The 27,856-nt window shown below is 38.1% G+C and overlaps 2 protein-coding genes across 5 annotated transcripts; one reads left to right on the top strand and one right to left on the bottom strand.

Annotated features, from left to right (window-relative positions):
- Nucleotides 1–14: 14 nt before the first annotated feature.
- LOC308697270 (CMP-N-acetylneuraminate-beta-galactosamide-alpha-2,3-sialyltransferase 1-like) lies at nucleotides 15–18,489 on the bottom strand. 4 transcript variants are annotated; one of them, XM_081376442.1, is made up of 7 exons: nucleotides 18,374–18,489; nucleotides 4,014–4,303; nucleotides 3,153–3,346; nucleotides 2,277–2,456; nucleotides 2,159–2,204; nucleotides 1,951–2,070; nucleotides 15–500 (listed from the first exon to the last, which is right to left on the bottom strand). In XM_081376442.1, the coding sequence occupies exons 2-7, from the start codon at nucleotides 4,281–4,283 to the stop codon at nucleotides 336–338; spliced, it is 975 nt and encodes a 324-aa protein (XP_081232568.1). In that variant the 5' UTR covers nucleotides 4,284–4,303; nucleotides 18,374–18,489; the 3' UTR covers nucleotides 15–335. The 4 variants fall into 4 exon arrangements, with proteins under 4 accessions (XP_081232568.1, XP_081232569.1, XP_081232570.1 ...); XM_081376443.1 differs by having other exon boundaries at nucleotides 19–500; nucleotides 4,014–4,202; nucleotides 18,374–18,449; XM_081376445.1 differs by having other exon boundaries at nucleotides 59–500; nucleotides 2,010–2,070; nucleotides 18,374–18,449.
- On the top strand, nucleotides 7,699–27,127 carry LOC308697325 (CMP-N-acetylneuraminate-beta-galactosamide-alpha-2,3-sialyltransferase 2; the record flags this gene model as incomplete). The annotated part of the gene is made up of 6 exons (XM_081376507.1): nucleotides 7,699–7,977; nucleotides 22,684–22,877; nucleotides 23,532–23,711; nucleotides 25,035–25,080; nucleotides 26,734–26,856; nucleotides 26,960–27,127. 6 exons carry the CDS (start codon nucleotides 7,699–7,701, stop codon nucleotides 27,125–27,127), a joined length of 990 nt encoding a protein of 329 aa, XP_081232633.1.
- Nucleotides 27,128–27,856: the final 729 nt, after the last annotated feature.

Below are 27,856 nucleotides of genomic sequence, written 5' to 3'. Positions count from 1 at the left end.
TTCTTCTGCAAAATGCATGCATGCAAAGTCTCAAACTTTTAATTTAATTTATTTTTTTAAAATACAAGATAGTGATCCACATAACTTTTAACAATTCAGATGTCTTATATATTAGTACATCAACAACATATGTTTACAATGTGTACAGTAAGGCATTATAAATGGGAAAAAAAGTGTAGGACATTCTACAGCTCTCAAAACATTGCCATTGGAAGACAACATTTATATTAAAGACACTGAAATTTATTTATTCTTTTTAACATTCATTTTTGTAGCAATCTCAGAACTTAATCCATCCTGAAATCCTTCATTAAATGTAAGAACAGTTTTCTTTATCAATACCCTTTATATATTGAAATCTTGTTTCTGTGCTGAAGTTGATGCATTGTTTTGTTTTCAATGTCTCCTTTATGAGGGCCGCCTTTAAAGTGAGTGTGAGATTTGTCAAAGTAATGATGCCAGGTTCCATTACTTGTAGCTCCAAACCCAAAGACATTCACCTGTGTAAAAGACAGAGCTGTCAGGAGTTTGCCATTTCGGGGTTATCTAGCTTAGTGGCAATATGGCACTGGGTTAAAAGCTATTCAGATATCATTTCATAACGGTAAATTTCTACATGCATTTCTTGATAGTGCATTCAGTATTTTTTTCTCATTAACAAGTTTTACCACTAAATAAATTGGTAATATTTTTGAAAAAACATGCACGAGGTTTGGGGTTGGGATAAAAGGCATATATGCAAATACAAAATGTTAATAAAATTAATGTTATTTAAAAAGGAAATGATAATTAAAGTTAAGGACTGTCACCAAGTGCAAATAGCCCACCGGGAAGGAAACTGTATGGTGCTTACAACAATTTAGTCCAGGAGCTCCGGTTGGATGATGCACGGTTTGTGGCATATTTTAGACTACACAAAAGTCAGTTTGAAGACCTGCTACAAATCATTGCACCATTGATTGCAAAAACGCAGACAAAATTCAGGGATGTTGTTCTTGTTGTTATGGAAATGACAGGTCTCGCTACTCGCTTGTCATTGGTCAGCTGTCAAAAAGGCGCTTGACGTAGGCCGTTCTTTTCAGAAAAGTTGAACTTTTTTCAACTTAAAAAGACGCTCTGAGCTGCAGAAAAGACGTCGGCGGTGGCGTCTAAAAATGCGCTCAGGACTTTTTTGAAAAAATGGTTTACTCCATAGGGTTATAATGTAGAACAGATGCTGGCAGTTTGAAAAAAGACGCTAAGTGTGAACATAGCCTAAGGTGGGTGCAGGCTTCACCGTGATTTTGCCAAGCAAGCCATGTTCCTGGAGCAACATATTTTGTTGAAACTGGAACAATATTCCTGTCCGAAAGGACAAACCCTATCCCTACCCCTAAATCTATGACCCTTCCCATAACTTATCCCTAAAATCAGAGGAAAATAACACTGAGGTAGAAGCACCTAACCCTGGTTGTAAGCCTAAACTTGACATAAACTGTAAACTTGTCCCTCAAATCAGATTGGTTCACTGGAATGTTTTTCCAGACCAGGATCTACAAAGATGTTAATCAAGGAACATACAGTACTAGGCCTATGAGTAGCATTTATTTTAAATAGAGATTAAGAAAATATTTGAACAGTTGAAATAAAGTGCCTAGCGGGTATTTAATAGTGGAATATTATTATAAGTAATGTCCCAATAATGCAGCATTCATTTATGACTTTAACAAATATAATCATACTAAGTTAACAATAAACAAACAGTTATTATTGCATACTGTTTTATTTAAAATTCAAATTGCTATTTGCACTTAGTTTTAGAGGGATTACATTTAAATTAAGATTAAATTTGCACATGCAAATTATTTTTAAACTTCTTTTTCTATTGACAGAAACTCTGCTGATATCATCAGCAATCAACACAGCCAGATTAAAACTGAAGCATCATGTGAAATATGCAAACAGTTTTACCTGATCACAGACATGCAGGGCAAATACTATTGTAATGAAGCCAGTAGAAGGATATTTGCCATTTTTCTGCAGCCATTTCTCGTAGGCGTATTTTATAAAACCAGGGTGGAGGATCATCACCTGGACAGAAATGAGACATTCATTCCTGCTTATTATAGGGCTTAAAAATGAGTTTCATTTACATTGATTTAATGACATGGGCACTTACCTTGTTCTTGTTAACTTTGATTGAAGATTTGACTCGTGTGTATGTGCTGAGAAACAAAAAGATATAATCATTTATTTGCTTTCATGATTTGTTTATTGTTTTATTAAACAGTACTCACCGTGTGATGTGTCTAGTGGTGAAGATGCTTATGAGCCACTGCATGTCACGAATCTTAAAGGGAAAAAGCACCAGATGGGTGTTGTCATCCAAGTCCACAGCGCTCTCGGGATACAGAATCCGGTGAGTGGTCTTAGACCCCACGTCCTTCTCGTAACCTTTTGTCGGGCCTTTATTTATCCTGAGAGAAAAACAGGCAACGGGTATTGAGAGGCTACCAAAAGAAGATTATTGCCTACCACGAACAGGGTTGAGAACCACTGAGAGAACATTTATCAGATTTATTCTGTGCAATAATCTGTTCTTCTAGGCCGGCGGCTACACACTGGCTGTGTGGCGTGTCCGTTTTTATTTCGGCTCCCATGCTAACAGGTTAGAGCTTGCAAACGCGTTCATGCTAGAAATAGAACCTACGCCTATTTTTCGCTAGCGTGTTGGAAGCGTTTCCAGGCAAAATAGAATAGAATAGGAAAAGATGTTTATATGTCATTTTGACACGAATACATAGGCTATTAATAAATTACATTTTGATATTGGAAAGTCTCTAGGTTTTGACGTAAATGCAGATATAAATGAAATTTTAAAAAAATAACAATGATAATTATCGATTTTCAAATATTGCACCTGTCAACGAAATATTCTGTGGCCTATTTTGCCGTTAATACTGCCGACGTTGTCTTTGCTGCTATATATTTATGTTTAACATGAAGTATAGGCCTTCCACAACTCTCTCCCCATATGTCGAATATATCAATGAGGCTTATCATATTTTACCTAAACAGCAGCAGCGCAGTCAAACACGTTTCTGGTGCAAAGACATAGAAAACGCCACGCAGCCGCCACGCAGCCAGTGTGTCGCCGGCCTAATATAGGCTACCTTATGACAAAGTCATGGCTGTCTATTAGTTGACCATAGTTAGATCTCAGGAGGTTCCCAGAGTTTCCCACCACAGCACAGGTTCTGCAGCGATCTGGACCAGCGTCAGAATAATGATCTTCATCGGGGAAGAGAGAAAACAACGTGTCCACCACATTTGTATAGTTGACTCTGAGCTTTGATGGTTGTAGACCCTATAGAAATATTCAAAATTAGCATCAAGACAACAATCTTGTTTAATCAAGATCATCAATATAAGTATCAAGATTGGTAGGCTAATGGTTTTATCTTCACTTTCACAGGGTGTTCCTCAACTGGCTGCCTGACTGTTGTTTCTAGATTTCTGTATAGCCTATCCTGATAACAACATAGGCTACATCAAGAAGTTAAGCTTACTAAAACTATAGTAACTGTTCCTGATGTATGTTGTTATCAGGATGTAGCCTATATGCAGAAGCCTAGAAGATAAGCAGTATAATTATTCTGGCACAGAATTTTGGCAAATGAAAAGAACTACTCATAAATCGAAAACTGCCATTGTAAAATATTCAGTTGGTTGAACTTTAGAAACCTGCTGCCATAAAAAAAAAAAAAGGAGTAAACTCAATTGGAAGACAACCTTTAATAGTCAAGACAATAGATCACTTTTTGAAACCTTATACACTTGAGTTCAAAATCCAAAACTTATGATGACAATTGGAGTTAAAGAGAATAAATAATAATAAATAAACGTTTGTTTACACACACACACACACACACACACACACACGCACACACACTATACGTTTTGTGTATATTTATTTATTTCAATTGGCGTACAGTAAATCATAGGACCCCACCTTTAATATTTTAAAGCCTTACCCTCCACCATTTGTTCGTGTCTCCAAGTAACACGCTGTTTTTTCTGTTGAGGAGAGCTGGTATTGTGGGATTATACCGATAAATAAACCAGTCATCGTCCAGAAATCCCATGACGCAAGTTTTACAGGAGCATGAAGGTTCGAATATTAAATCGTCAAACGCGTATGTGGTATCGTCCATCGGGGCGTTCTGAGTGTACAGAAGAAATATTGTCATGAAGCTTATAGGCAAGGTGATGTAACGAGGCGCCAGTCTGTTGAAGACTTTCATCTTTTGCCTGCGTAGTGTTCCTGGACAAAAAACAATTTCGTAATTAAAAAGACAGAAAAATGTTGCATGATTTACAGGTTTAAATGACTGTTTAACAGTTACTTGTGTAAAGTTCAAACCACCGCACTGTAAAATTGTACTCATCAAAATCATGTATAACCGGTCCTCACAGTCATTTCTGTCCTTTCTGCATGAATTGTCACTTTAAACTCGACTTTCGATTAGTAATTAAAATCATAGCCTATAGTGCAATAAAAGGGCAGTGTAACTTCGACACCACTTTTGTTGTATACGCATCATTCAGTTAAAAATACATCCTTTTGAGAAAATAATTGAACCTATATTGTTTTGACGTGAATAATAATAAAAATGTTACTTCATTATTTTATAGCCTAATTAATACATCAGAGGGTTAATTAATTAAATTGTTTCGGATATAGGCTATCACTTATTTCATTTAGGTAAAATATTGAAAACATAAAACAATATTAAACAAAAATAAAAAAATTCAAACTGTGTTTCACTAGTAGAAGTGTCCACTCAGTCCACCATCACAATATTTTATAAACGTTACATTTCAAAGAAAAGAACATTAAGTTGATTACACTGATCGAATTTAAGTGCACACTGAGTACACAAGACAATTAAATTTCCGCTGTATATAAATGGTGAAACTTACCTAATTGATAAGGTCAGGCTGGCAGGTTTCTCGTATTTCTTGAAAAGTATTTTTGATGTCTGAGATATATTATGGCCAGGAAATATATGCAATACTCAGCAATACGTTTTATTTCTTGTCATCTGGATCATTAGAGCATCTGAGTGCTGAAAGCTTCATGTCTTGTCAAACCAGAGACAATTTTGTTTGTTCCTGAACTTGTGGAACTGGTTCCCTTTCGAGAGGGAACTCACACTGCGTCAATGACGCTCTTGGGGAACGCACTCCAGGTGAACCAGTGTCTGAAAAACTTTCCAATCATGGCAATCAAATAGGTTCTATGCACGGTCGCTTCTGCGTTTTGTCTTAGCCCGCCCAGTTACATCCGGTGCTGCGTCGGAAGCCGTTTTTGCATTAGGTGGAGATAATGGCAAATTACACTCGATGTTTACAAGAACTTCCAGTGGTTAACAATATTGTGAGGCAGTTAGCTGTCACGCCTAAGAGTAATGGGCCTTTCACACAGGACGCGGTATGCGCGGCGCTGCGCTATAAAACCCACTCATCTCAATGGCTTGCGCCGCGCAAGGACGTTTTCTTGCTGCGTCGACCAAAGCGCAAGCGCAGCGGTGCGCATCGCGGTCAAAGTTTAAAATAATTCAACTTTTGCCGCTGCGCTCTGTGACGATTACCAGCACGGCCAATAGAATCGGGGGATCCAAACAAGCACGGAAATCAAAATGGATAAACGGCTAGTACTGTGTGTGTCGGAATTTCCTGAGCTGTACAATACAAGTATATTTATATATGTCTTAGTTTCAGGGTTAATGTTTGAATAAATGTTATATTCTAAAAGAGCGGAGTTCATTATTATAGCGCCATAGTGCAGCGCAAATCACGTTGTATCTGAAGGGCAACGCTGAACCCAGCGGCAAGCGCCGCGCATACCGCGTCCTGTGTGAAAATCCCATTAGAAAGAGAAGGGCTTTAAATTATATATTTCGAGCTACATCGACAAGTTTGAGGGTGAGTATTCTCTCATATCATGCAAAAATCCGACTAGCGAATCGGTTTCTAAAATCGTTGTCTCCGTTTCTGGGAAAAAATTTTTTAGGAACGTTTTTCCGCTAGTACACTCCGCTATAGAATGCATTATGCAGAAGTAAAGACGCTGGCTGAGATTCTACGGCAAATATGTCAGCAGCGTTTATGCATAGAGTGTATTTGACTGGCAACAGCCTATGATGTGACTACAACCTGAAAGTATAAAAGGGGCGCCTAGAGAACATGTCATCCTCTTTTCATCTTCAGGGAGTGTTTTGTCTGATTTACAATCACCTGAAAAAAGTAAGAATTATGGCAAGTGAAAAAAAGCGCTTCAAGTATGTGGATCCGTGTCTCAGGTTTCTGACACCAGATGACACACACAACTTGTGTGTTTACTATTTGGGTGAAGATGTGGCTCACTTTAGTAATCCCTCCCATTGGGACGGGTTTGAGTACTCCCTTAGAGCCTGAGCATGCCATGGGCTGACGCTGTTGATAATTGAAGTTCTAGGCCTTTCTATAGGCCTCCCCGATAGTCATGTAGCGTAAGCTTGTACTCCCCTTGTTTAAAGGGTCGATAGCGCTCTAGCTGAGTACACTGTCCACTGGCAATGTAAAGTAGGAAAAGACGGGCCCACAGTATTTCTGTGAGTACAACTATGATATCTGAGGCTCGTTCTGCTTACAAGTATCGCTATCAAGAAGCAGGCCTTCACAGGCCTCCTTGAAGGTGGCTTCACTATTTGTGGATTTTAGCAATATACATCATGGCTCCAGTTGAGCCTCCCTGATTCTAGCCCAGAGCCTAATCATATGTATATTATTTTCCCAGCTACCCTAAGTCTGGTTAGAAGGTTGAAGGACTCTGATAAGGCCTCCCTGTTATATCAGCCCTAGAGCTATATGTCATTAATTCTCATGTCAACTCTGAAGTGATTGATTTAGCCATTTGTTTGTGTGACAAGATTAACCAGATCTGCAGGTTCACAATTGTACACTCCTACACATTCAGAGAGTTCCACAGAGACGCATTCAGCGCTGGATTCAAAACTGAGCAGTTTTATTTAAAGGCAAGAATGTGAGTAAATGTTTTATTTTTATTCCATTTTTCTATTCATTTCTAAAATGCCGTAATTAAAGATTTTAGTCCATCTTAAATGTCTGTTGCATACGATGTTCAGGATTGTAATTAGATGTTACCTCAGTGAACACAAAACCTTTATGCAGCCTCGACTGAAAATGGTATGTTTCATAAGAATTCATTTTTTATTGTTTACCTTTGTTGCTTAATAGGCTACATATCATTAATATTATTGTGTAGGCTATAATACATTCGAGTACTGTTATGTCGGGCTAAATAAATAAGTAAATAAATTAAATAAAAGACATTAGACCATATTCAAAAAATAACTTGAAAACGAGGAACAAAAAATGCTGCGTTGTTTCGGGTCAAATATGGACAAACTGTTGGTTTAAATTTACCTAAACTGTTTAATTTAAAGCAATGGTTGGGTTTGTCCATATCTGACCCAAACACGTTGGAACAACCCATCTTTTTTTTAGTAGAAAAGTATTCATTTTAATTGTCCTTAATGCTCAGCTTCTTGCAGCTGGTCTCATATTAAAGTGCTGAAAGTTGCCAGAGGAATCGCCTGAACCTCAATCTATACCAACCCAACATCCGAGGATAGAAGCACCTCTGCATTCAAAATGCCGTCTTCTAAACACATGAAGGTCTTCTTCGTGGTTCTGTTGGGTGCCATCATCAGTGCAGTGACCATACATAAAGTTTCTTATAATCAGTTCAAACATTTGATAAACAATAGCCTGGTGGAGCAGTTGTTTCATGAAGAACCCTGTGCCTGTATGGAGCGGTGTTTGGCTGCAAGTGACGACGAGTGGTTTACCAAACGCTTCAGACAAGATGTCCCACCACTGCTCTCTCTCAATAACAGCGGGCTTCCTGACGACATCTATGCCTGGTGGCAGGTAGGCATATTAATTTCCATCCTTAGTGTTAAAAATGGCCAAAAACCACAATGTTATACTGTATAGGGAAGAGTGGGGTAAGATGAGCCACATTTTACCTATGTGTCAAAATAAGGGAAAATGAGGCAAAATTACAATGAAAGTACAGTAATTTCAGGATGTTTCCTATCAGTTTAAATGACCAGAATGCATCTATGACAAAGGATTAAACAAATATGAAAAAAAGTGTTCAAGGCTGTTGCCCAATTTCTGTCCCTATCAAATAAACTTAATATACATTTATAAAACGGTTAGTTCCAATCCTTGATTTGTCAATGGCTGTGTTTTACTCACGATGACACCCGGCTATGACCGCTTCACCCAACGGTTCTATGCATCACTACACAACACCCCTAGCAACCACTCTTAGCAATGTAAACATATGTTCTCGTTGATATTGGCCCTGTCCCAAATAGCACACTTCATATGCACTTTCGGTCTTGTGGACTTACAATGGCTCCCGCGTACGAATTTGTCATTTTAGGTCTCAGAAGGATGCTCGCGAGCGCTATGCAGTCGATTTGCGCCCTCGATGCGCACTTTTGCCGAGCCCGCACTGATGCAAGCTCCGCAGCAGACTTCTTCCCGATAGTTAAAGCAACGTTATTTTAACGTTCATTGAAGCTCATAGACCGTTTCAATGGTCTTTCGTCGGTTTAAGGTAGAGTAGTATTGTAAGAGATTGACAGGCGATCTGACCAATCATAATCCGCTATTTTTCATAATCAAGCCTAAAGTGGGCGTCGCCATCTTGGCAGCGCGCCACTCCCTAATTTATTTATTTTTTACAGTCAGACAATTAGTTGAGGTAACGTGAACAGACAGCAGACAAACGGCTAATGATGACTAATGACCACAGCAGCGGGAATCCACCTGTCACTCAAAAGTGGACACCCTTAATTATGCAGAAATTCAAGGCTTAATATGGTAAATGGTAAATGGACTGCATTTATATAGCGCTTTCAACAGACCCATGGCCACTAAAGCGCTTTACATACTGCCTCACATTCACCCATTCATTCACCAACGGCGGTGTCAGCCATGCAAGGCGCCATCCAGCTCATCAGGAGCAGCTGGGGTTAGGTGTCTTGCTCATGGACACTTGTCGACACTTGGTCAGGTGGAAGCGGAGATGGAACCACCAACCTTCCGGTTTGTAGACAACCTACATGAACCACTGAGTCACTGCCACCCCTTAATATAATTTAAACGGATGAGTTATAAAAAAAAAAAAATTCACAGGCTGTAAAGTTGGGCATTTCAACATGGGGGAGATGCAGATTTGACTCACTTTTGCAGCCAGCCTCAAGCGGCCAGTTGATAAATTGTCGTTTAATTCACTTCCGTGTTGGTTTCAAGAGACAGGGAGGTTGTCGCTTGGTTAGAACTTTAACGCAGGCTTCTCAAGTCTCATGCATTGGCCTTGAGACACACGCAATTCAACCAGTTCACATGCTCACACGCCACACCGTGTATTTCCAGAGGTGTGGACTCGAGTCATGTGACTTGGACTCGAGTCAGACTCGAGTCATGAATTTGATGACTTCAGACTTGACTCGACAAAATGTACAAAGACTTGCAACTCGACTTGGACTTTAACATCAATGACTCGTGACTTCACTTGGACTTGCGCCTTTTGACTCGAGAAGACTTGCTACTTCCCATGAAAACTGGGGAAAAAACGTTCACACGCCGCTCTGTTTATCTGCATCTGTGAAAAAATGTGCACCACCTGTATGCATGCAGAGAGCGCGCGCGCTGCCTGCACGACATCCAATCACTGTAGTCCCGCGTTGTTTTGATTCGACAGCATCTAAGCAGGCACATTGCAAGACAACCAATGAAGCGCAACAAGCACAACGCATGCTACGAATTTGAACGAATGAAGAGGACACGGAGACCGACAGACTTGACAGAGCAGGTTAGTTATGATATAAAAAATCTCTGCTCTCAGATTCTGTCACTTTTATTACGAAATTCAGACAATAAATACCGTTTTGGCGCTTGTAAATGTGACACGACAGATCCCTAGCGGCACGTGAACCGATCATCTCTAGCTGATAGTAAATAACGTTAAACACGAATGAACACTGTTGAAAGATACAGTACAGCTTACCGAAATGTATTTTCCTCATACATAATATCGAGCCATCAATCAAAGGGGTCAATAAAACAGTTGGAGAACAATTATGTCACATAACATTTACCTCAGGAAAGCATTTAATGACCATAATATAGGCACGTTAGTTGGCTAGAAAAAAGAGCTATAGAGAGTATTTTGCTAAATATGTGTACTATTGCATGTTTATTATATTTTTACTTATATCATTAAATAAAGTTGTTATTATAATAAAAAAATGCATTATATTTAATTTGTGTTATTTTTAACCTTAAATAATACTGCCAGCTGATAGGGCTCTCTGTATGTTTAGGCTACAGCATTAGGTGAGTTGTTTTTTTCTTGAGAAAAATGAATGCCTATCTTGTGTAGCCTACCTAATATTTATCCAAATGAGTCAATATTAAATCAAATCATAATAAGTGAATTGAACTGAAATAATAAAAAAGCGTAGCTTACCATAAATTGAACCATGTAAACATTGTAACATGTTGTCACTAAACCTAATAAAATTCAGTTTAGTTACTAAAATGTTTTGACAATACACTTATTGTGATGCAAAAATTACAATTATTAATAATTGCATCACAGTTGCACCTAGGAGTGTGACGGTTAGTATATAACCGTGAGACCGACGGTTATAGTTGAACACCATCATTAGATCTATATAACCGCCAAAACCGTGTTATTAAAATATTTTTTACAAAAAAATTTATCATAGAGAATGTTTAAATACTAATTAAAAACAATTGTTAACAGTCTGTGTTATTAATGGTCTACGTCGTTTCCAACTGTATTTGATTCTTTGCCAAGTACCCCCTGACCGACCCAATTATTTTAGATAGAAATAAAAGCTATGATATAATGATATGCCATCATTATGCGATTTATTAAACAAATGAAAAACATTTGCAATTATAAACATTAGCAATGAACATTTGCAATCGGGAGACATGGTTTTTACCACTTAATGAAGTTTTGTTTTGTAAATCGTCAGACATGATTTTTACCACTTCATTAAGTTTTGCTTTGTAGAAATCCTTTCTTTAAAGCGAAGTTCGTTTTGTACAAATTGTATCTTAATTTTAATAAATGTTTCATCAACCAATAGGCTCTATGTACGATCGCTTCCGCGTTTTGTCTCAGCCCGCCCAGTTACATCCGGTGCTGCGTCAGAAGCCGTTTTTGCATTAGGTGGAGATAATGGCAAATTACACTCGCTGTTTACAAACACTTCCTGCGGTTAACGTGAATGATGTTAACAATATTGTGAGGCAGTTAACTGTCACACATATGAGTAAGATAGAGAAGTTCTTTAAATTATAAATTTCAAGCTACATCAACAACTTTGAGGGTGAGTATTCTCTCATATTGCAAAAAAATCCGACTAGCGAATCAGTTTCTAAAATCGTTGTCTCCGTTTTTGAGAAAATGAATTTTATTAAAGTGAATTGTCCTATAGAACGCGCTATGCGGAAGTAAAGACGCCGGCTGAGATCCTACCGGAAATACGTTAGCAGCGTTCGTGCATAGAGCCTATTGCATGTATTTAATAATTAAAACCTATTGATGCTAGGCCTGTCGCGATAGTCGATAAGTCGATTAATCGCACGATAAAAAAAATGAGCTCGATAATTTTTCCGGCCGCGATAATTCCATTTGCATGCTTGTTTGTTTTCCTCGTCTCTCTCTCTCTCTACCAAAGAGACTGAATGACCACTCTCGGTTCTTTAGCGTATAGGAGGAGTGAACCCTCTTGTTGTCAGTTGCATAGTCTTTGTGTGGGGAGGCGGCGGCGCGGCGCTTGTCAGTCACATGGTCTTTGTGTGGGGAGGCGGCGGCGCGGCGCTTGTCAGTCACATGGTCTTTGTGTGGGAAAGCGCCGGCGGGACTGTTTGCGGCTACTGCCGGGAGAGAGAGAAGATGCTAGTTGTGAGTTGCGACAGCGAGCCCGATCACATGAAAATGCATATCTATACCACGAATGTTATTTCTCGTGCCATTTATACGCCAAAAATAGTTTTTGCGTGCATATGATACGCTCTTTATGGCGTGTAATACGCACGCACTCCTCACCCCTAATCCTAACCAAGTATTTTCAGTGCGTAGCATACACACGCAATAAAGTGCGTCTCCGTCTTCCCGACAGTACACAATCACTTGACAAAGTAACAGGAGGACAAAGTAACAGTGCAAAATTGTGCGATATGGCTTGTTGAGGCTTTTTTTTATTTGTTTACAAAGGTCCTAACTGTCAGTTTTGCCTGTTATGGAATGTATCACCATTTAATAATGTCTAAAGCCTAATGTTTAATATTTTTTGAAGTGCAATTTTGTTTCATTTTATATATTAACAGACATTTATTTTGTTAACAGACACTAAGAGTCCATTGCTTTCATTGTTTTTGGTTGTTTTGTTCATTTTTTGGATATTTAAAATGTTTTCCGTTTTCAATGTTTAATATTCTTTAGAAATAAAAGTTTATAGATCGTTGAAAAGGTGTACCTGCATTATTATGCCATTATAATTATATTAAATGAAAATGGTCTCAGAACGACAATATTATCGTTTATCGCGATAATTTCTTGGACAATTTATCGTCCAGCAAAATTTGTTATCGTGACAGGCCTAATTGATACTTTGCAGTCACGTGACTACCACGGATACCTGGCGGCCAACAAATGGGTATTTTCAACGTTGAGTCCTGTCTTTCTAGTAGATATCAAGTCTGTTAGCGAGCTAGCTGCATAACTACGGACTAGGATTAACTCCAAGGTAACTAAATTGTGTAAAGCCAGGGTGTCCGCGGATCCTTAAAAAGTCTTAAATTAGATTTTTAAAATTTAAGGCCTTTAAAAGTCTTAAAAAGTCTTATTTTTACTTATGAAAGGTCTTAAATTTTAGATGGCAATTTGACTTAAACATATCTAAATGTTTTCTAAATTAGAACCATCTAATTAGCGTACTTTTTTATTTATTATTCATTCTTTGTGGATTTGCTTGTTCACGTGACATTTCGCGTCATTCGCGGCAGCGTTACGTACGTCTCCTGCACGCACGAAACAGGAGGAGAGAAGGAGAAGTGAGTTGGTAAATGTCAGTTCAGTTCTAAGTTCAGTCTTTATGTGCGTAGTGGTGTGCGATGTGTATTGTCTATTATGATATTGTAATCATTGTTTTAACGATGTACGAGGCACTGCGAGCTGACATCGCTTTTGTCTCTCGTGCTTTCACTGCGTGATGTGTGCAGTTATAACGTTAGGTAGGCTATGTTCCCAATGTCTCATATTTATATCATATTATGTTGTTATCATAGACCTACAATATCACATCAGCAAAACTTCCGTTTTCCCGTGCACAATTGCAAATGTGATTATTTATTTATATAACAGTAATTAACAATAAATTAACATTGTGAGTTAAATTTTATAAACAGTATTGTCAATATTGTTTGTTTCCCCTTTATTTCGCTGACGAGAATTTCAAATTGAAGCCATAGCAGAGCCTCAATGCAACAGACAGCAATGAGTTTTTGACTGGAATCCGCGTTTTGAACGAATCAATTTAATGATTCAATCAATGAACAATCACTTGCTTCCCGAATGAATCAGCCGTTTGAACGAATTGGTTGAATGAATGACTCCCTCAACTCATTTATTAAAACAGTGACTTGCCGCCACCTACTGGCAGCTTTAGATTCACATTTAGAGTACTTTTTAATTAGTGTTAAAATTAGAAATCAGTTCATATTTAACAATCTCATAGCTTTATTTATGCAATTGTAAATGCAGTGTAAATATATTAATGCCAGATCTGATGCCGCCACTGTGTCACCTCTGCACTGCAAAGATGGATTTTGATTTAATGATTTAATTTGACTGGTAACAGTGGTATTGTGTAATTATTCTAATAGAATTTAATTTGAATGTTAGAATTTGACATAAAAGGTGATGCATACATCTACAAATGTCAATATATAGGTGAAAATGCCACTGGAAATCAATTTAAGATGGCAAATATTACCCCTTAATAAAAAATGTAATTTCTGTCACTGCTGTGAACTGACCACTGCATAGAATATGAAAAATATGAATATCTTCGTCAGTCAGCTGTCAACAACAGGCCTAAACCAGCCATGGCACCAAGCACAAAAACACAATCAGTAAAATATTATCAAATTATTACCCACAAAACTTTGAAAATATCGATCGAGACATATTTTGTCAATATTGCACACCCCCTAATGCATGGTATTAATTTTGATTTCTTCGGGTCTTAAAAAGGTCTTAAAAAGTCTTAAATTTGACTTTAAAAAATGTGCAGAAACCCTGAAAGCACAAAAGCACAAAGTTTTTTTAAGATAATCGAGCAGTAATAATTCCTCCGTAAATAATCTAGCTCTACTGTTGGGTCATCTCTGGTTCTCATTGAAAATCATAGGTTGTTTTGAGGTTTGCGATATCTATCACACACTTCTGTTATTGTTAGCAAAAGACGACAGCTGTTACTGTGCGTTCACACCGCCACCGGCGAGAGCGTCAAAGTGCCTGGAAATCATTCATTTTCAATTAATTTTGCCGCTCTCGCTGGCGGCGGTGTGAACGTACAGTTAGCCTAGCTTAGACTCATAACACAAACACCTGACTCGCCGAACCAGCTGGTGAATACTGGTGGTGTTGATTGACAAAACTACAGTAACTTAAAGACACGATTAATTACATGATCATACACCCATTGTATTCAATCAAATGTTGAAATTACCTTTGATGGTAATATGCACAGACGTGTGTATACTGTGAAGGTTGCTTATCTCATCTGCGGTTAGTGCATCCAATTGCACAACAACTATCTGGCATGTCGTTTACACCTCAAAACACCAACTTTTGTATAGCAAAACTGGCGACCCTTGATTAGTTTACTGGGTTTCATTGCTGGAGAACGACGTTCTTGCCCGCCAGCCAGTACTTGTGACCAGTGGCGGCTGGTGCTAAAAATTTTTGGGGGGGCACAACAAACTGAATTTTTAATTCAGGACTGAATGTAGGCTTATTGTTAAATAACAATTTAACAGTGATAATAATGTAGCTATCATTAGCCTAAAGTTTAGCTAAAACTTCAGCCGGTAGGGTAGCCAATTGCCAAATAAATCTGAATTTTTGGGCTAAATGGCGATGTATAGTATAATCTGAGTATTTAATTATTATTTTTCTATTTGAATAAAAAAAACCTGTATTTAATTTTTTTTTTTAATATTTAATATCCAGATCGATATTGTCCTACAAACAATGTTTATATTGAAGGTTATAAAAACAAACATAGTGTAACCTTGCTGTCTATCTGCAGTCTATCCAAAAAAGGGGTCAAATCACATTACATTCTAACATTGCAACATTACAATCTAAAAACAAAATAATGTTTTTTAAAGAAGTAGTTAAATTTACTAAACCAAAAAAAAAAAAAAAAAAGCTAATATCATAAAAATACACATGTAGGTTTGAAATTCTCTAGCACATTTATGTTCACCAACAACAACAAATATTCAACAACAAATGTTTTAGCTAAATATATTTATAATTTAGTGCTAATGTATATTTTAGTCAGAATAATTGCGCTCCTATTCTATTGCGCTCCGTCTGTTCGGCGCGCATGCACGCGGGGGCGCTCGTTCACGGAAGTATAGCTTGCAGAAAGCTCGCCCACTCATGACAGCAAACTGGACTTTCTAACATTTACAGATGGAGAATATGTCCGTGAAATGTAAGTTATGCACTGAGGAAATTATTGGATGTCACTTCAGCTTATGGCTAAATACTATTAGAGGAACATTTGTTTCCACCAATCGCTGCACAAGATAAGGTTACGTATGATGACGAAAGCACGTTAGTGCGAGCCCTCCCGGAACCCATAGAGAATGCATTGCAGTGCCTGCAGTTCGAAAAAAAAAATCTTTGAATGTAAGTCTATGGGAAGACTCTGGGCGATTCTCAGCCAGAGTGAAATCGCCCAAAAAGAGGCGGTACTCCACAGAACGTGACTCGGCGCTGATTGGACTAGCTGCTATATCCAGAGGCAGAACAACAGTGAGTGACTGCTAGCGTAACTCTGTGGTTGAATGAGATAGTGATTGAAAAAGTCCGGTGGTGCGTCGCCCGATCGCCCTAATGAAGAAACCGCCGCTGCTTGTGACGTCACGTGCAAAGTATCAATAGGAGACAATAAATAACCGTGACATTGAGGCTCCGATGCGCCGCGTTCACTTGCATTGCATTGTGAAGCTGAACTAGAGCGCATCTCATCGTAAATGAATGAAACTCAGCGTAGGCCTCATACATTAGCATTAAATATATTTGCTGCATCCTTTCTAGAACAGACAAGGGCATTCTTGCGGCTTTGAAATCTGGTCAAAAAAAGTTGGTGCGGATGATGAGTTTTGTGATGCGGTTGCGGATGAAATAATACACCATTCGCGTATCTCTATTGATAACAACATTGAACACTACACAAATATTACCCCCCCCCCCCCCCGACAGTAATGTTACGAACGAACCGTCACATTTGACTCACGTCATAACACTGTACGTTCGTTACTAGGTAACCAACAACATCGTGTGAACACACGTCGTGATGGAGAAGGTAAGTTGGAAGAAAGCTTGTCTAACATTTTTAGGCTAGAACATTTAATATATGGCCCATCGTATACATTATTATTGATGCAGTCAAAAACTCTACAACTACTTTGCAACCAGGCCAGAAGCTTTGGCTCAGTTTGGCTAGCTTACGTTATCTGAAACTAAGGGAAATGTTAGTGGGTATGGGAAGGAATGAAGATGTATTTCTTCATTTTATTTTAAATTATATGTTATACTGTATTAATAGTTTTTCTAGTTACACTAAGGCTACATGTATTAAAGCAGAGTGCTCTGGGAGTGGGAAATGTTTTATATCCAGTCAAAACATACATTAATCATTGCCATTGCATTTTTCAAACTGTTTGGAGCAATGTTATATTTTTGTAATTTTTGTATATTTGTAATTTTGAAATATAATATTAAAGAGTATTTTTGATGTGATGAATTGCTTTGTCATTTATCAGATTTACCCATTGTTATAATTTCAATTTGTGCTGGTTAATTATGAACAACAGGTAAAATTGGGGGGTGGGGCTCCATTAAGGCTCCTCCCCTAACCGCATGTGATCTCACTCCAAGTTTATTATAGAGCTGGTAAGTCCCACCCATCCGTAAAACCCCAAGTGGACCAATAGGTTGAAAAATCGTCAATGCAAGTGAATGGGAGAAAATAATAATTATTTTCTGGTCCTGTTTGAATTGTGCCATGAATGTTAACATATGTTGTCTGTGAAATTTTTATATAACTTTTCATGTTACGAGTTGTGACAGTATATGGTATGATTCTTCGGCTAGCAGTTGTGGAAGAGACATAACGAGAAAGACTACATGTCGCCTATGTGACGTCACCCCATAAAGTTGACTTACCCGTGGTTTTCGCCAACCTCAACGATTTTGTCCTCTCCCTGAGAGAAGGCGGTGAAGTGCACCAAAGACACAGCCATGTTTAGCGGTTGTTTAGTCATGTTTAGTGTCCGTGTTCGAGTGGTGGTGACGTTTCAAACACGTCGAAAGCAGCGAAGAGTTGTAGTCCACAAAGTGCTCTCACACAAAGTCTAACCGTATCAAACTTCTACCCGCTAAATTGTAGCATTCTTTACACGAAAAGTTATATAAAAAATTCACAGACAACATCTGTTCACATTCATGGCAAAATTAAAACGGGACCAGAAAATTATTATTTTCTCCCATTCACTTGCATTGACGATTTTTCAACCAAGAGGTCCACTTGGGGTTTTACGGATGGGCGGGACTTACCAGCTCTATTATCAGCCACACTGTTCTCTTCCCCCACTCATAATACAGAGATGTGAGGGAAACGCAACAAGTGTCTGTCGGTAATAACGTCGGTGGATTTGAATTTGAATAATGGCGTGTAGTGACGTCTTTCCGCAGTTAAAACAACAGTCCTTCTGATGTTCATTCATGTTTATTTAATGCTATAAACCAACCACGGAAAAGATGATCGGTTCACGAGCAGCTTTAACTGAGGCAATCTGTTACGACACATTAAAGAGCCACAAAACAGTACTTAGGCCTATTTATGGTTTAATTTTCTTTTACTGACCATATTTGAAAGTTGAGACTTTGTTCCATATTAAATGTTACCTGCTCGGTCCGCGCGATGTCAGTGTCCTGCTATGATTTTTTTCACGACATTATAGCTCAAAGTACGAACTCGTGTGAATTGCATGTATAAAAAGCCTTGTTTATACTTTCGCCTGGCTCCGCAGCGCGAGTCTTCTTCTTCTTCGTTGATGTTTAACGGCGGTTGGCATCCAACATTAATGGTGCATTTCCGCCACCTAGTGTACTGGAGTGTGGGCCGGAGATAAATAAGTAAACCATCAAAAAAATCTATGTCCTTTCTGCCAATATTGTTTCCTGTAAAAATCGAAATAACAGTGTACTCATATAATTTAATGGTTTCCCCAGCAATTCTTAAAGTGAATTTCCTTGTCCCCTTAACCTTCGTATGCCCTCTATCATCTTTGTTCTTTCCTCCTCATATTTCGGGGCGACTCGAGTAATTAAACCATCAGGAATCAGCAGTGAGAAGAAAGGTATTCACCTTATTCCGCCCCGCCCACTTTTACTTCTGTCCAGTACTTCCGTTGTAAACCAACTTCCGGTTTAGCGGACCCTCATTCAATTTCGAGGAGAACTGCAGAGAAGTCTCACTGATAAAATGTCACATAAGATAAGCTAATTTGTGCCAAATGTGCTATGTACGTGTGTACCAACAGCACAGCAATGCACTGTTTCTCGGGGTAATTTTTAAACGACTTTTAGGTGTTTATATGACCCGTCTGCCTGTCTGATCGCAGCCCGGCCGATGTGTAGTGTTTAGCCTAACGTTACATTAGCCACAAACATCTAATGTTGTAATGGTCTCACTATAGGACACATGCTATACCTTGTTTGAAAGCTATAGTCCTCTAGAATTCAGTCGCTGGATTTATTTTACAGCCATTACTTGTGTTAGAGATCAAACCATAAGAAATTGCAGCTAGCAGTTAGCTAAGCTAACGTTACCCTCTTGTTCATCTAGTTGAGGCTCTACTTTCTTTCTACACCAGTTCGTGGCTATTTTTTTCTCATCTGTTGGCTATACACTGCAAATGTATCTGGTGATTAAGCAAACAAATTGTGGTGTAATAATGTTTCAAACTTTACATGTAGTAGTGTTTGTGCACATCTTCACCTATTCATAACTAAGTAATAGCTATTAGAAAGACACAGCTATTAAATAATTTGATTGTGGCATTGTTTCAAAAGCTTCAAGTGAAATGTACTTTAGTACGTTGCAGCGGTTGTTAATAACCATAGGCCAACGCATTTGGCTATAATATTATAGTCTATCTACTTATATCAAGACAGATAACAGATTGGACCAGGGCAAACAAAGCGCTAAGTAGCTAAACCAGGAAGTGAGATTACGCGGATGGCGCCACCCAGTGCTACTTCCGGAATAAGGTGAATACACACGTGACAATGTTTATTTTAGTACACCATGCACCAATATCACACTACAAAAAGAATCGTGTAAAACCCAGTAAACCCTGACTGTATGTTCACACCGCCGCCGACTTGAGCTGCAAGCTCTGGCCGCCCAGTCAATGACGCTTGTCAAAAAGTACGGGGAAGCTTGTTTATGCTTTCTGACGTAGCAGCATTCTGTGTTCGATCATGGGAGAAGAGAAGTGTCACACCATGAAATGTAAACAGAAAAAACAAGCAATGCATTCGGCAATTTAGGATATCGCGCAAGATTTGTCAACACGGAAAACATTTCATCCCTTGAGAGTTTTTTTTCGACACCATCGTATCAATTGATTTTGATTAATTTGCGCGAGGGAGAGGGAGAGCAAGAGTCTTGCATTGAAGACAGCGCTCGGGTGAGTGCGCGCGCGGCCGGGGCTCTCTCTCTCTCTCTGCTCGTTCTTATGCCCTGTCAAGCTGACAGGACTTAAAAACACATGCAAATGATACACTTTCACTTTATGATGGTTAAACTCTGCAATTAATAATTTTTCTTGGAACATCAAAGTACCGCGAGAGCGATTCGAGAGTAGCCGGAGAACTCAGCCAGCGCAGCTTCTCAAGAGCGGCTACACTGGGCTGCAGGAGCTCTGATGACGACACAGCTGTTCCACAATTGGCCGGTTTCACCGCATGACAACGATCACGTGTGTTTCGTGTTTATTCGACCACCTTTAGTTCCTCTAAAGCTCACAAATCAGTTTTTTATAACAGCAAACAATTTTTTCATGTAGTTGCAATGTTATATTGTGTCATGTTTGTCAAATAAAACTGATTAAAAAACATAGACTCCACTTCATTGATAGTAGCTTATGTTGAACTTTATTCTTGTTCAAACAGACTCTGTATGAAGCAGTACATAAAGTATTGAATGGAAATATCTGTGTATTATTGGGCAAATATTGCATTTATTTCACTTAAGCTGTGGTAATAGGCTTGTTCGACTTCATGTAGCTCTGCGCAGACCAATCGGCGGCTGACTTGAAGCAGTGCATGCCGGTTAGAAATTTTGTCCGACTTGATGCAGCGCCGACGCCACGTGACTGTGACGTGTGCCATCAAAGTACCGCGAGAGCGATTTGAGAGTAGCCGGAGAACTCAGCCAGCGCAGCTTCTCAGGAGCGGCTGCATAAGGGCTGATGACGACACAGCTGTTCCATGATTGGCCGGATTCACCACATGACAATGATCACGTGTGTTTCATGTTTATTCGAACACCTTTAGTTCCTCTAAAGCTCACAAATCAGTTTTTTTATAACAGTAAACGCTTTTCATGTAGTTGCGATGTTATATTATGTCATGTTTATCAAATTAAAACCGCTTAAAAAACGTAGACTCCACTTCATTGATAGTAGCTTATGTTGAACTTTATTCTTGTTCAAACAGACGCTGTATGAAGCAGTACATAAACTATTGAATGAAAATGTCTCTGAAACATCTGTGCATTATTAGGCAAATATTGCATTTATTTCACTTCAGCTGTGGTAAAGTATGCAAACACCACGTGAGCGGTCACTACGGGAACCACGCGCCTACTCTCGCTGATCGGTTACATCCAGCCGCAGCCGATGTTGAACACACCTATTTCTAACCGGCATGCATCTCGCGCTGATCACCGGTGATCGGTTCTGCGCCGATTTTGCTCATCTCATACAAGCCTATTTCAAGACCAGCCACTTCTGTAAATGAAGCGGATCTGACGCGTCCCATTTTCTCACAAATCTTAACGTTTAAGACTTTATTTTACCCAATATTTTATTTTAAGTCTGCTCTTATGAGGAAACTCGACAAAATAGACATTTTGGCATAATTTGTGTGTGTGTGTGTGTGTTATGGTTCGTTCAAGCCTGAAAGAGAACTTGATACTGACGCGTGTCTTTCTGTAAGTCGTGTGTCACATAAGGCAGGACTTAAACATCGCACGGTCTCTTTTGTCTTGTTAAAAGCATTTGCATTAATAAGAGTGTGATCATACAACGCTAGTCAACGGGTGACAGAAAAACGCATACTGTGTTATTTTGCGTTAAATCTTAACGCTTTAAATGAAAAAAAAAAAAATGAAAGTGATGAAACCGGTTTTGCGATGAACACCGTGTAACACCCATAACACCGACTGTTGTAGCAAGCCTAGTGCCTTCCCCATGCTTTTAATTTTCACAGTCTGGCAGAAGTGGTGGGTGGTTCCGAAATATATGGTCCCATGACAATAAAAGTGTACAATTGCCAAGAGACGGGGTGGCTCATCTTACCCTATTTTGATGACTTGTGTACTTGCATTTGCTCCACCGGCCTCGTTCCGCTCCCATGGCTCTTGGCCTCGCCTGCTATAATCTTTAAAAAAACAAAACAAAACACATTTGACCTTATAGCACTCCAACATCTTCATAGTGGTTCTAATCAACAACATGAAATATCAGTTCTTACTCAGTTTGTTGTTGTGTTGGTCTAAAGAAATGATACTGTTGTGTGACTGCTTTGCAATTCTTTGAATTGCAATGCTGTCCTTTTTCTGAAGTTTCACATGATCCTTCAGAAATCATTCTAATATGCTGATTTGATTCTCAAGAAACATTTCTTATTATTCTGAAAATAGTTGTGTTGGTTAATATTTTTTGTGGAAACTTGATACATTTTATTTAGGATTCTTTGATTAACACAAAGTTCAAAAACAGCATTTTTTTTCATATAAATATTTTGTAAAGTTTTAATGTCTTTTAACTAATCATTAGTGCTAGTTAATATAAACTGTACTTAGTGATTTTCAAATGTAATCTTCTCTATATTGATTTTTTATTTGATTATAATTTCATGCTGATCGTAGAAGTGCACTTGCCTTCGTCACTGTGACATTAGATTTGTTTTTAATCCACCCACAGTCTCTACAGTCTACTAAGAGCAATGCTAGTTATTCTCAAGTGATTCAGCAGCTGTTCTCTGTCATTCCTGGAGAGGGACACTACATAGACGCTGGTCCATCTCGCTGCCGAACCTGTGCTGTGGTGGGGAACTCTGGGAACCTTGTAGGATCATTCTATGGTCCTCTTATAGACAGTCATGATTTTGTAATGAGGTAAACTCAAATCATACACTTACAGACTGTACATAATATAGGTATGAGTCATATTTACAAAAACAATTCATCACATTTTTCTGACTTATTTTAGAAGCATCATACAGTACTACATTCTCTTTAATAAATGATTCAATAACAAATTATTTTTTTAACAGTCACTTGTCGCTTGTGGCGAAACAATGCAATCGATAAATGCGTTATTTTAAGCACCAAGTTTTTATCAAAAGCTGATTTACTCTATTGCTATTGTAGACATCAGTGTTTATATTTAAACTTTTATCCCAATACTTCTATGATAACTTGAACTATTGTATCACAGAAAGGATACTATGAGGAAATGACTGCTGTTTCATGACAACTCTCTCTGGGTCAGCGGCAGCGCCAACACAGATTTAAATGTTGCAAAATTATTTTCTCAAAAGGTTTAATAGACATGAAATGGAAGAAGATTGTGTGGGTGTTTGAATGGAGATCACAGTCTTTTAAAGATTAATCGTGCAGCTCTACTGTCTTATCTCTCTCTCAGCATGAGTAGCACTGCACGTCGTGCTTGTGAGCTGAAAAACTGAATAAAGAATTTTAAAATGGACATAGGTCAACTTTGATTATGATTTTAATATTACTTTGATATTGTATTTATGTCTCCCTCAGAATGAATAAGGGACCAGTTGAAGGTTATGAGAAAGATGTTGGGTCCAGGACCACCCACCGCTGCATGTACCCAGAAAGTGCCGTTCATCTGGACAACACCACCAACCTGGTGTTGCTGCCCTTCAAAACACTGGATATCCAGTGGGTCACCAGTGCTCTTACTGATGGAACTATTAAACGGTGAGATAATGGTTAATTATATATTTAATTATAAAAAAGTCACATTGAATCGCAAAATGAAAGAAAAAAAATCATATATATAATAATTTACAATTTAAATATTATAGCAATACATTTTTTTGAGAACACACACACACACACACACACACACACACACACACACACACACACACACACACACACACACACACACACACACACACACACACACACACACACACACACACACACACTCACACACACAAAAACATCCTAAAGCTTCATTTTCTATATAAGCAAAATGTAATTTCAGATGTCTTTTGATTTGGAGGTGAAATATGATGATTGGTTAGTCTTTATATCTTGAATGACATATGGAGTGTTGGGGAAAGCTACTTTGAAAAGTAATGCATTACAATATTGCATTACTTCCTTAAAAAGTAACTAATTGCGTTAGTTACTTTTTTTGAAAAGTAATGCGTTACGTTACTTTTGCGTTACTTTTTTCACATGGGGTGTGCTTGTTTTTTTAGAACAAAAAAAAAAAGTAATATTTTTGGCCAAATATAAAGGCCCTTTCACACCAAAAGTGAAATAATAAGCCTCATGCTTAAGGAAATGCAAATTCACGCATGTACAGTAGAGAAAAGCAAACAAACAAACCTTTTAGCTGCTGCTGTTCTGGATAACGGAAGAAAATGAGAAAAACAGTTTAACACTTACTTTACCAATAAAAAATAAATAAAATAATCTATAGTCATTTTTGCTTATGTTTTAACTGAATTATTGAAGGTCAGAAGCAAGTACATTGGTCAATAAAAGAGATTAAATGCATAAAAATGTATGTTTATTTAACATATTTAGTTATAAGAGGTTTGCATAGTATTCTGATTCTGCATTTTTTTAATTCATTTTGAGGAATATTGAATTTTTTTGTGCAAGTGAGATGAATAAATGCACTCATATTCAGTCTAGAACTACAATAACCATCATGTTTACACACACACACACACACACACACACACACACACACACACACACACACACACACACAAACACACACACACACACACACACACACACACACACACTGCACCTCGATTATTTGTCTCAACATGAGCACAAGGGCACTTGTGTTACTTATTTTTAAGAGTAACTCTGATATTTTGTTAATTTTAAAAGTAATGTGTTATTTTACTAGTTACTTGAAAAAGTAATCTGATTACGTATCTCAAGTTACTTGTAATGAGTTACCCCAACACTGGACATATGTACTTTTATTTTGTCATCAATTATTTCTTGGATTGTTTTGACCCTTTTTTCTGTTTCTGTATTACTCAACAGAACACGATTTAAGGTTATAGACAAGCTGCAAGCCAACAAGGACAAAGTAAGATCACACAGTATCTAAATTTTATGTTAATAATAAACCAACGAAAACAATAAACCATTCAGCAGAAAAGAGTTCATATAAAGAATTTTGAATTGATAAAACTGGTCATTATAGTTGTATGCTTTGTCTCTACAAACTCCACCTGAGAGACTGCTGTGGAGATTAATGTTATGGCACACAGACTACTTTAGGCTTGAGATAAGTGCACAATGTATGCCATGGGAACCCTTTAGTGTCACCATAGTTCTTCAATCCTATAGCCACTCTCCTGCAAAGTTTCACTCCAACCCTATTTCAACACTGCTATTTTTATGCACATTTTGTGATATCGCATGAAAGAATGCTGGATGGAAAAGCCAAAATATGCATAAATTCTACAAATGCGCATAAAAAATGTATGCGCTTAATTGAATCAGATACATTTTTATCCTGTAAGAGGACATAAACTATGATGGGAACACATAAATACCTCGATTTGCAACAAAAAGCTCACGTGACTTTGCCTCAACAGAGGATGGACTAACCAGTGGTCCAAATTCATTGCATAGCATCTAAAATGTTGGTTTGGTCATTCTGAAATGCCTGAGCCAAAGTTTGTCATCAGAATGACTTGGTTTAATTCCCTCCCAGAAGCCTCTCACATGATTGGATTCCCAAACACCAGGCGTTCGAACGCAAGATAACAAGACAGTGTTTATTGCGTTTCGACTGCATGCTCTGAGACACAACTCATTTATGATGTAGGGGAAAAAAGCCACATTGCCGCAACTTCCATTTTTATTACATATTTTGCGCCAATTTGCCAGGAAGGGACAGTTTGGATACGCTGTTTTATTCGCAAATGTTTTATGCAAAAAGCTACCTGAGACTTTTTCTTGCATGTAATGGAATGGAAATGGAATGAAGTGCACCCTTTGCAGGGAGTTTGATTTGACCAATCATAAAAAAATAAATAAAAAATCCGGCATTTTTGTCCAACAAAGCAGTCAGGAGAGTTAGTAGATTAACACTGGAAGATTTGAACTTGAAAAACGGTGTACTGACGTCTTTCCGTGGTTAAAACAACATTCCTTCTTATGTTCATTCATGTTTATTTAATGCTATAATTAAATTAACTAGAAGGAAGAGATGATCGGTTCATGAGCAGCTTTAACTGAGGCTCTACAGCGATCTGTCAGACACATTAAAGAGCCACAAAACGGTATTTATTGTTTAAATTTCTTTAAATAATGACCAAATTTGAAAGGTGAGACTTTGTTTCATATCAAAAGTAACCTGCTCTGTCCAGTCCTGTCTGTCAGCGCGTTGTCAGTGTCCTCTCTCCTCCGCAATGTATTTTTCACTGCGTGAGAACATGGTGTGGCGTAAGAGCGCGTGGCTTGTTGGACATAGCAACAGTTACTAAAGCGGGCGGGTCTTTGCGAACGGTCAGTTAAAGTGAATTTGCAACTTTGGACGAAAACATAGCTATTGTAACTTCTTTGTTTAAAATCGGTTTAAATCCTAAAATGAATTGTTCATTATCTGGTTTTGAGTCCCAGATCTTGTCAGACTTTTAGACCCCATTGTAGATTCTGAAGTAGCTTGTAAAGGCTATACAACATCAAAGTTCCTTTTTGTTCTTTGCAAACGGTCCTCTCCTGCTTTCAGGTGATGGTTATACACCCTGCTTTCATGCATTATGTGCACAGTACGTGGCTGCAAATTACTAAAAGATCTTATCCATCCACGGGTTTCCTTGTGTTGATGTTCGCCCTGCACATCTGTGATGAGGTAAAGCTTTTAGCATTCACAGAGCTTGTGTGGCTTACTGTCTGCGGTTTGTGTGCTGTACACTAATGTCAGTACTTCTGTTGATATGTTTTTCTGTGCTTAGGTCAGTGTGTTTGGCTTTGGCGCAAACAGTAAAGGCGCTTGGCACCACTATTTCGAAAACATGCCCAAGAATTTCAGACGCACTGGTCAACACTGTGGAGGGATTGAGTCCGAGACCATCTTAGAACTTCAGAAAAGGGAGCTGATCAGTATATACAGAGGGTGGTGAGAAGGATGAGGAGTTTCAGTTACACGACCATTTACTGACATTCACCTGTATTGAGATATAGGCCTACACAGTGCTCGAAGTAGGCCGGTAAGCACCTCCAGCAAAAACAGAACGTGAAGACACTTTAGAAAATGTTTTTTAATTATTATTTTTTAATTAAAACAAATTATTGTAGATGTTACATTAGATGAACATAATGCAAATAAATTTTCAATTAATAATGAATATAATCTGGTTAGTTATCAATATTCAGGGTTTGACTTGATAGGTATTGTAGAACCGTTTGATTGTATGTTCAATCATACCATAACACCACCTCCCCCCCACGTAAGTACCGCCAGCACTTTTTTATTTTCCCACTTCAAGCACAGTACAGTATATACATATTTTGTTATATATACATTCGTTCAAAAGTGTTCGTTCAGCAAGATTTTGTTTGTTTTTCTGAAGATTAATATTTATAGGATGCTTTGTAAGGATCAAAATTGACAATAAAGACATACATTGTTACATCATATTTCTGTTTCATTTAAATGCTGTTCTTTTGACTTTCTATTCATCAAAGAATCCTGAAGAAATACATATTACCATTTCCTCAAAAATATTAAGCAGCACAACTGTGTTCAACATTGATAATAATGCATAATGCATAATGCAAGAAATGAGCACAAGATCAGCATAGGCCTTTTTGTGAAAGATCATGTGGCACTTAAGACACTGAATGCAGAA

The sequence above is a fragment of the Scardinius erythrophthalmus genome (assembly GCF_964197995.2).
Source record: "Scardinius erythrophthalmus genome assembly, chromosome: 10".
Taxonomy (NCBI): domain Eukaryota; kingdom Metazoa; phylum Chordata; class Actinopteri; order Cypriniformes; family Leuciscidae; genus Scardinius; species Scardinius erythrophthalmus.
The sequence above is the reverse complement of the archived record's forward strand: the minus strand, read 5'-3'. Positions and strand labels throughout refer to the sequence as shown.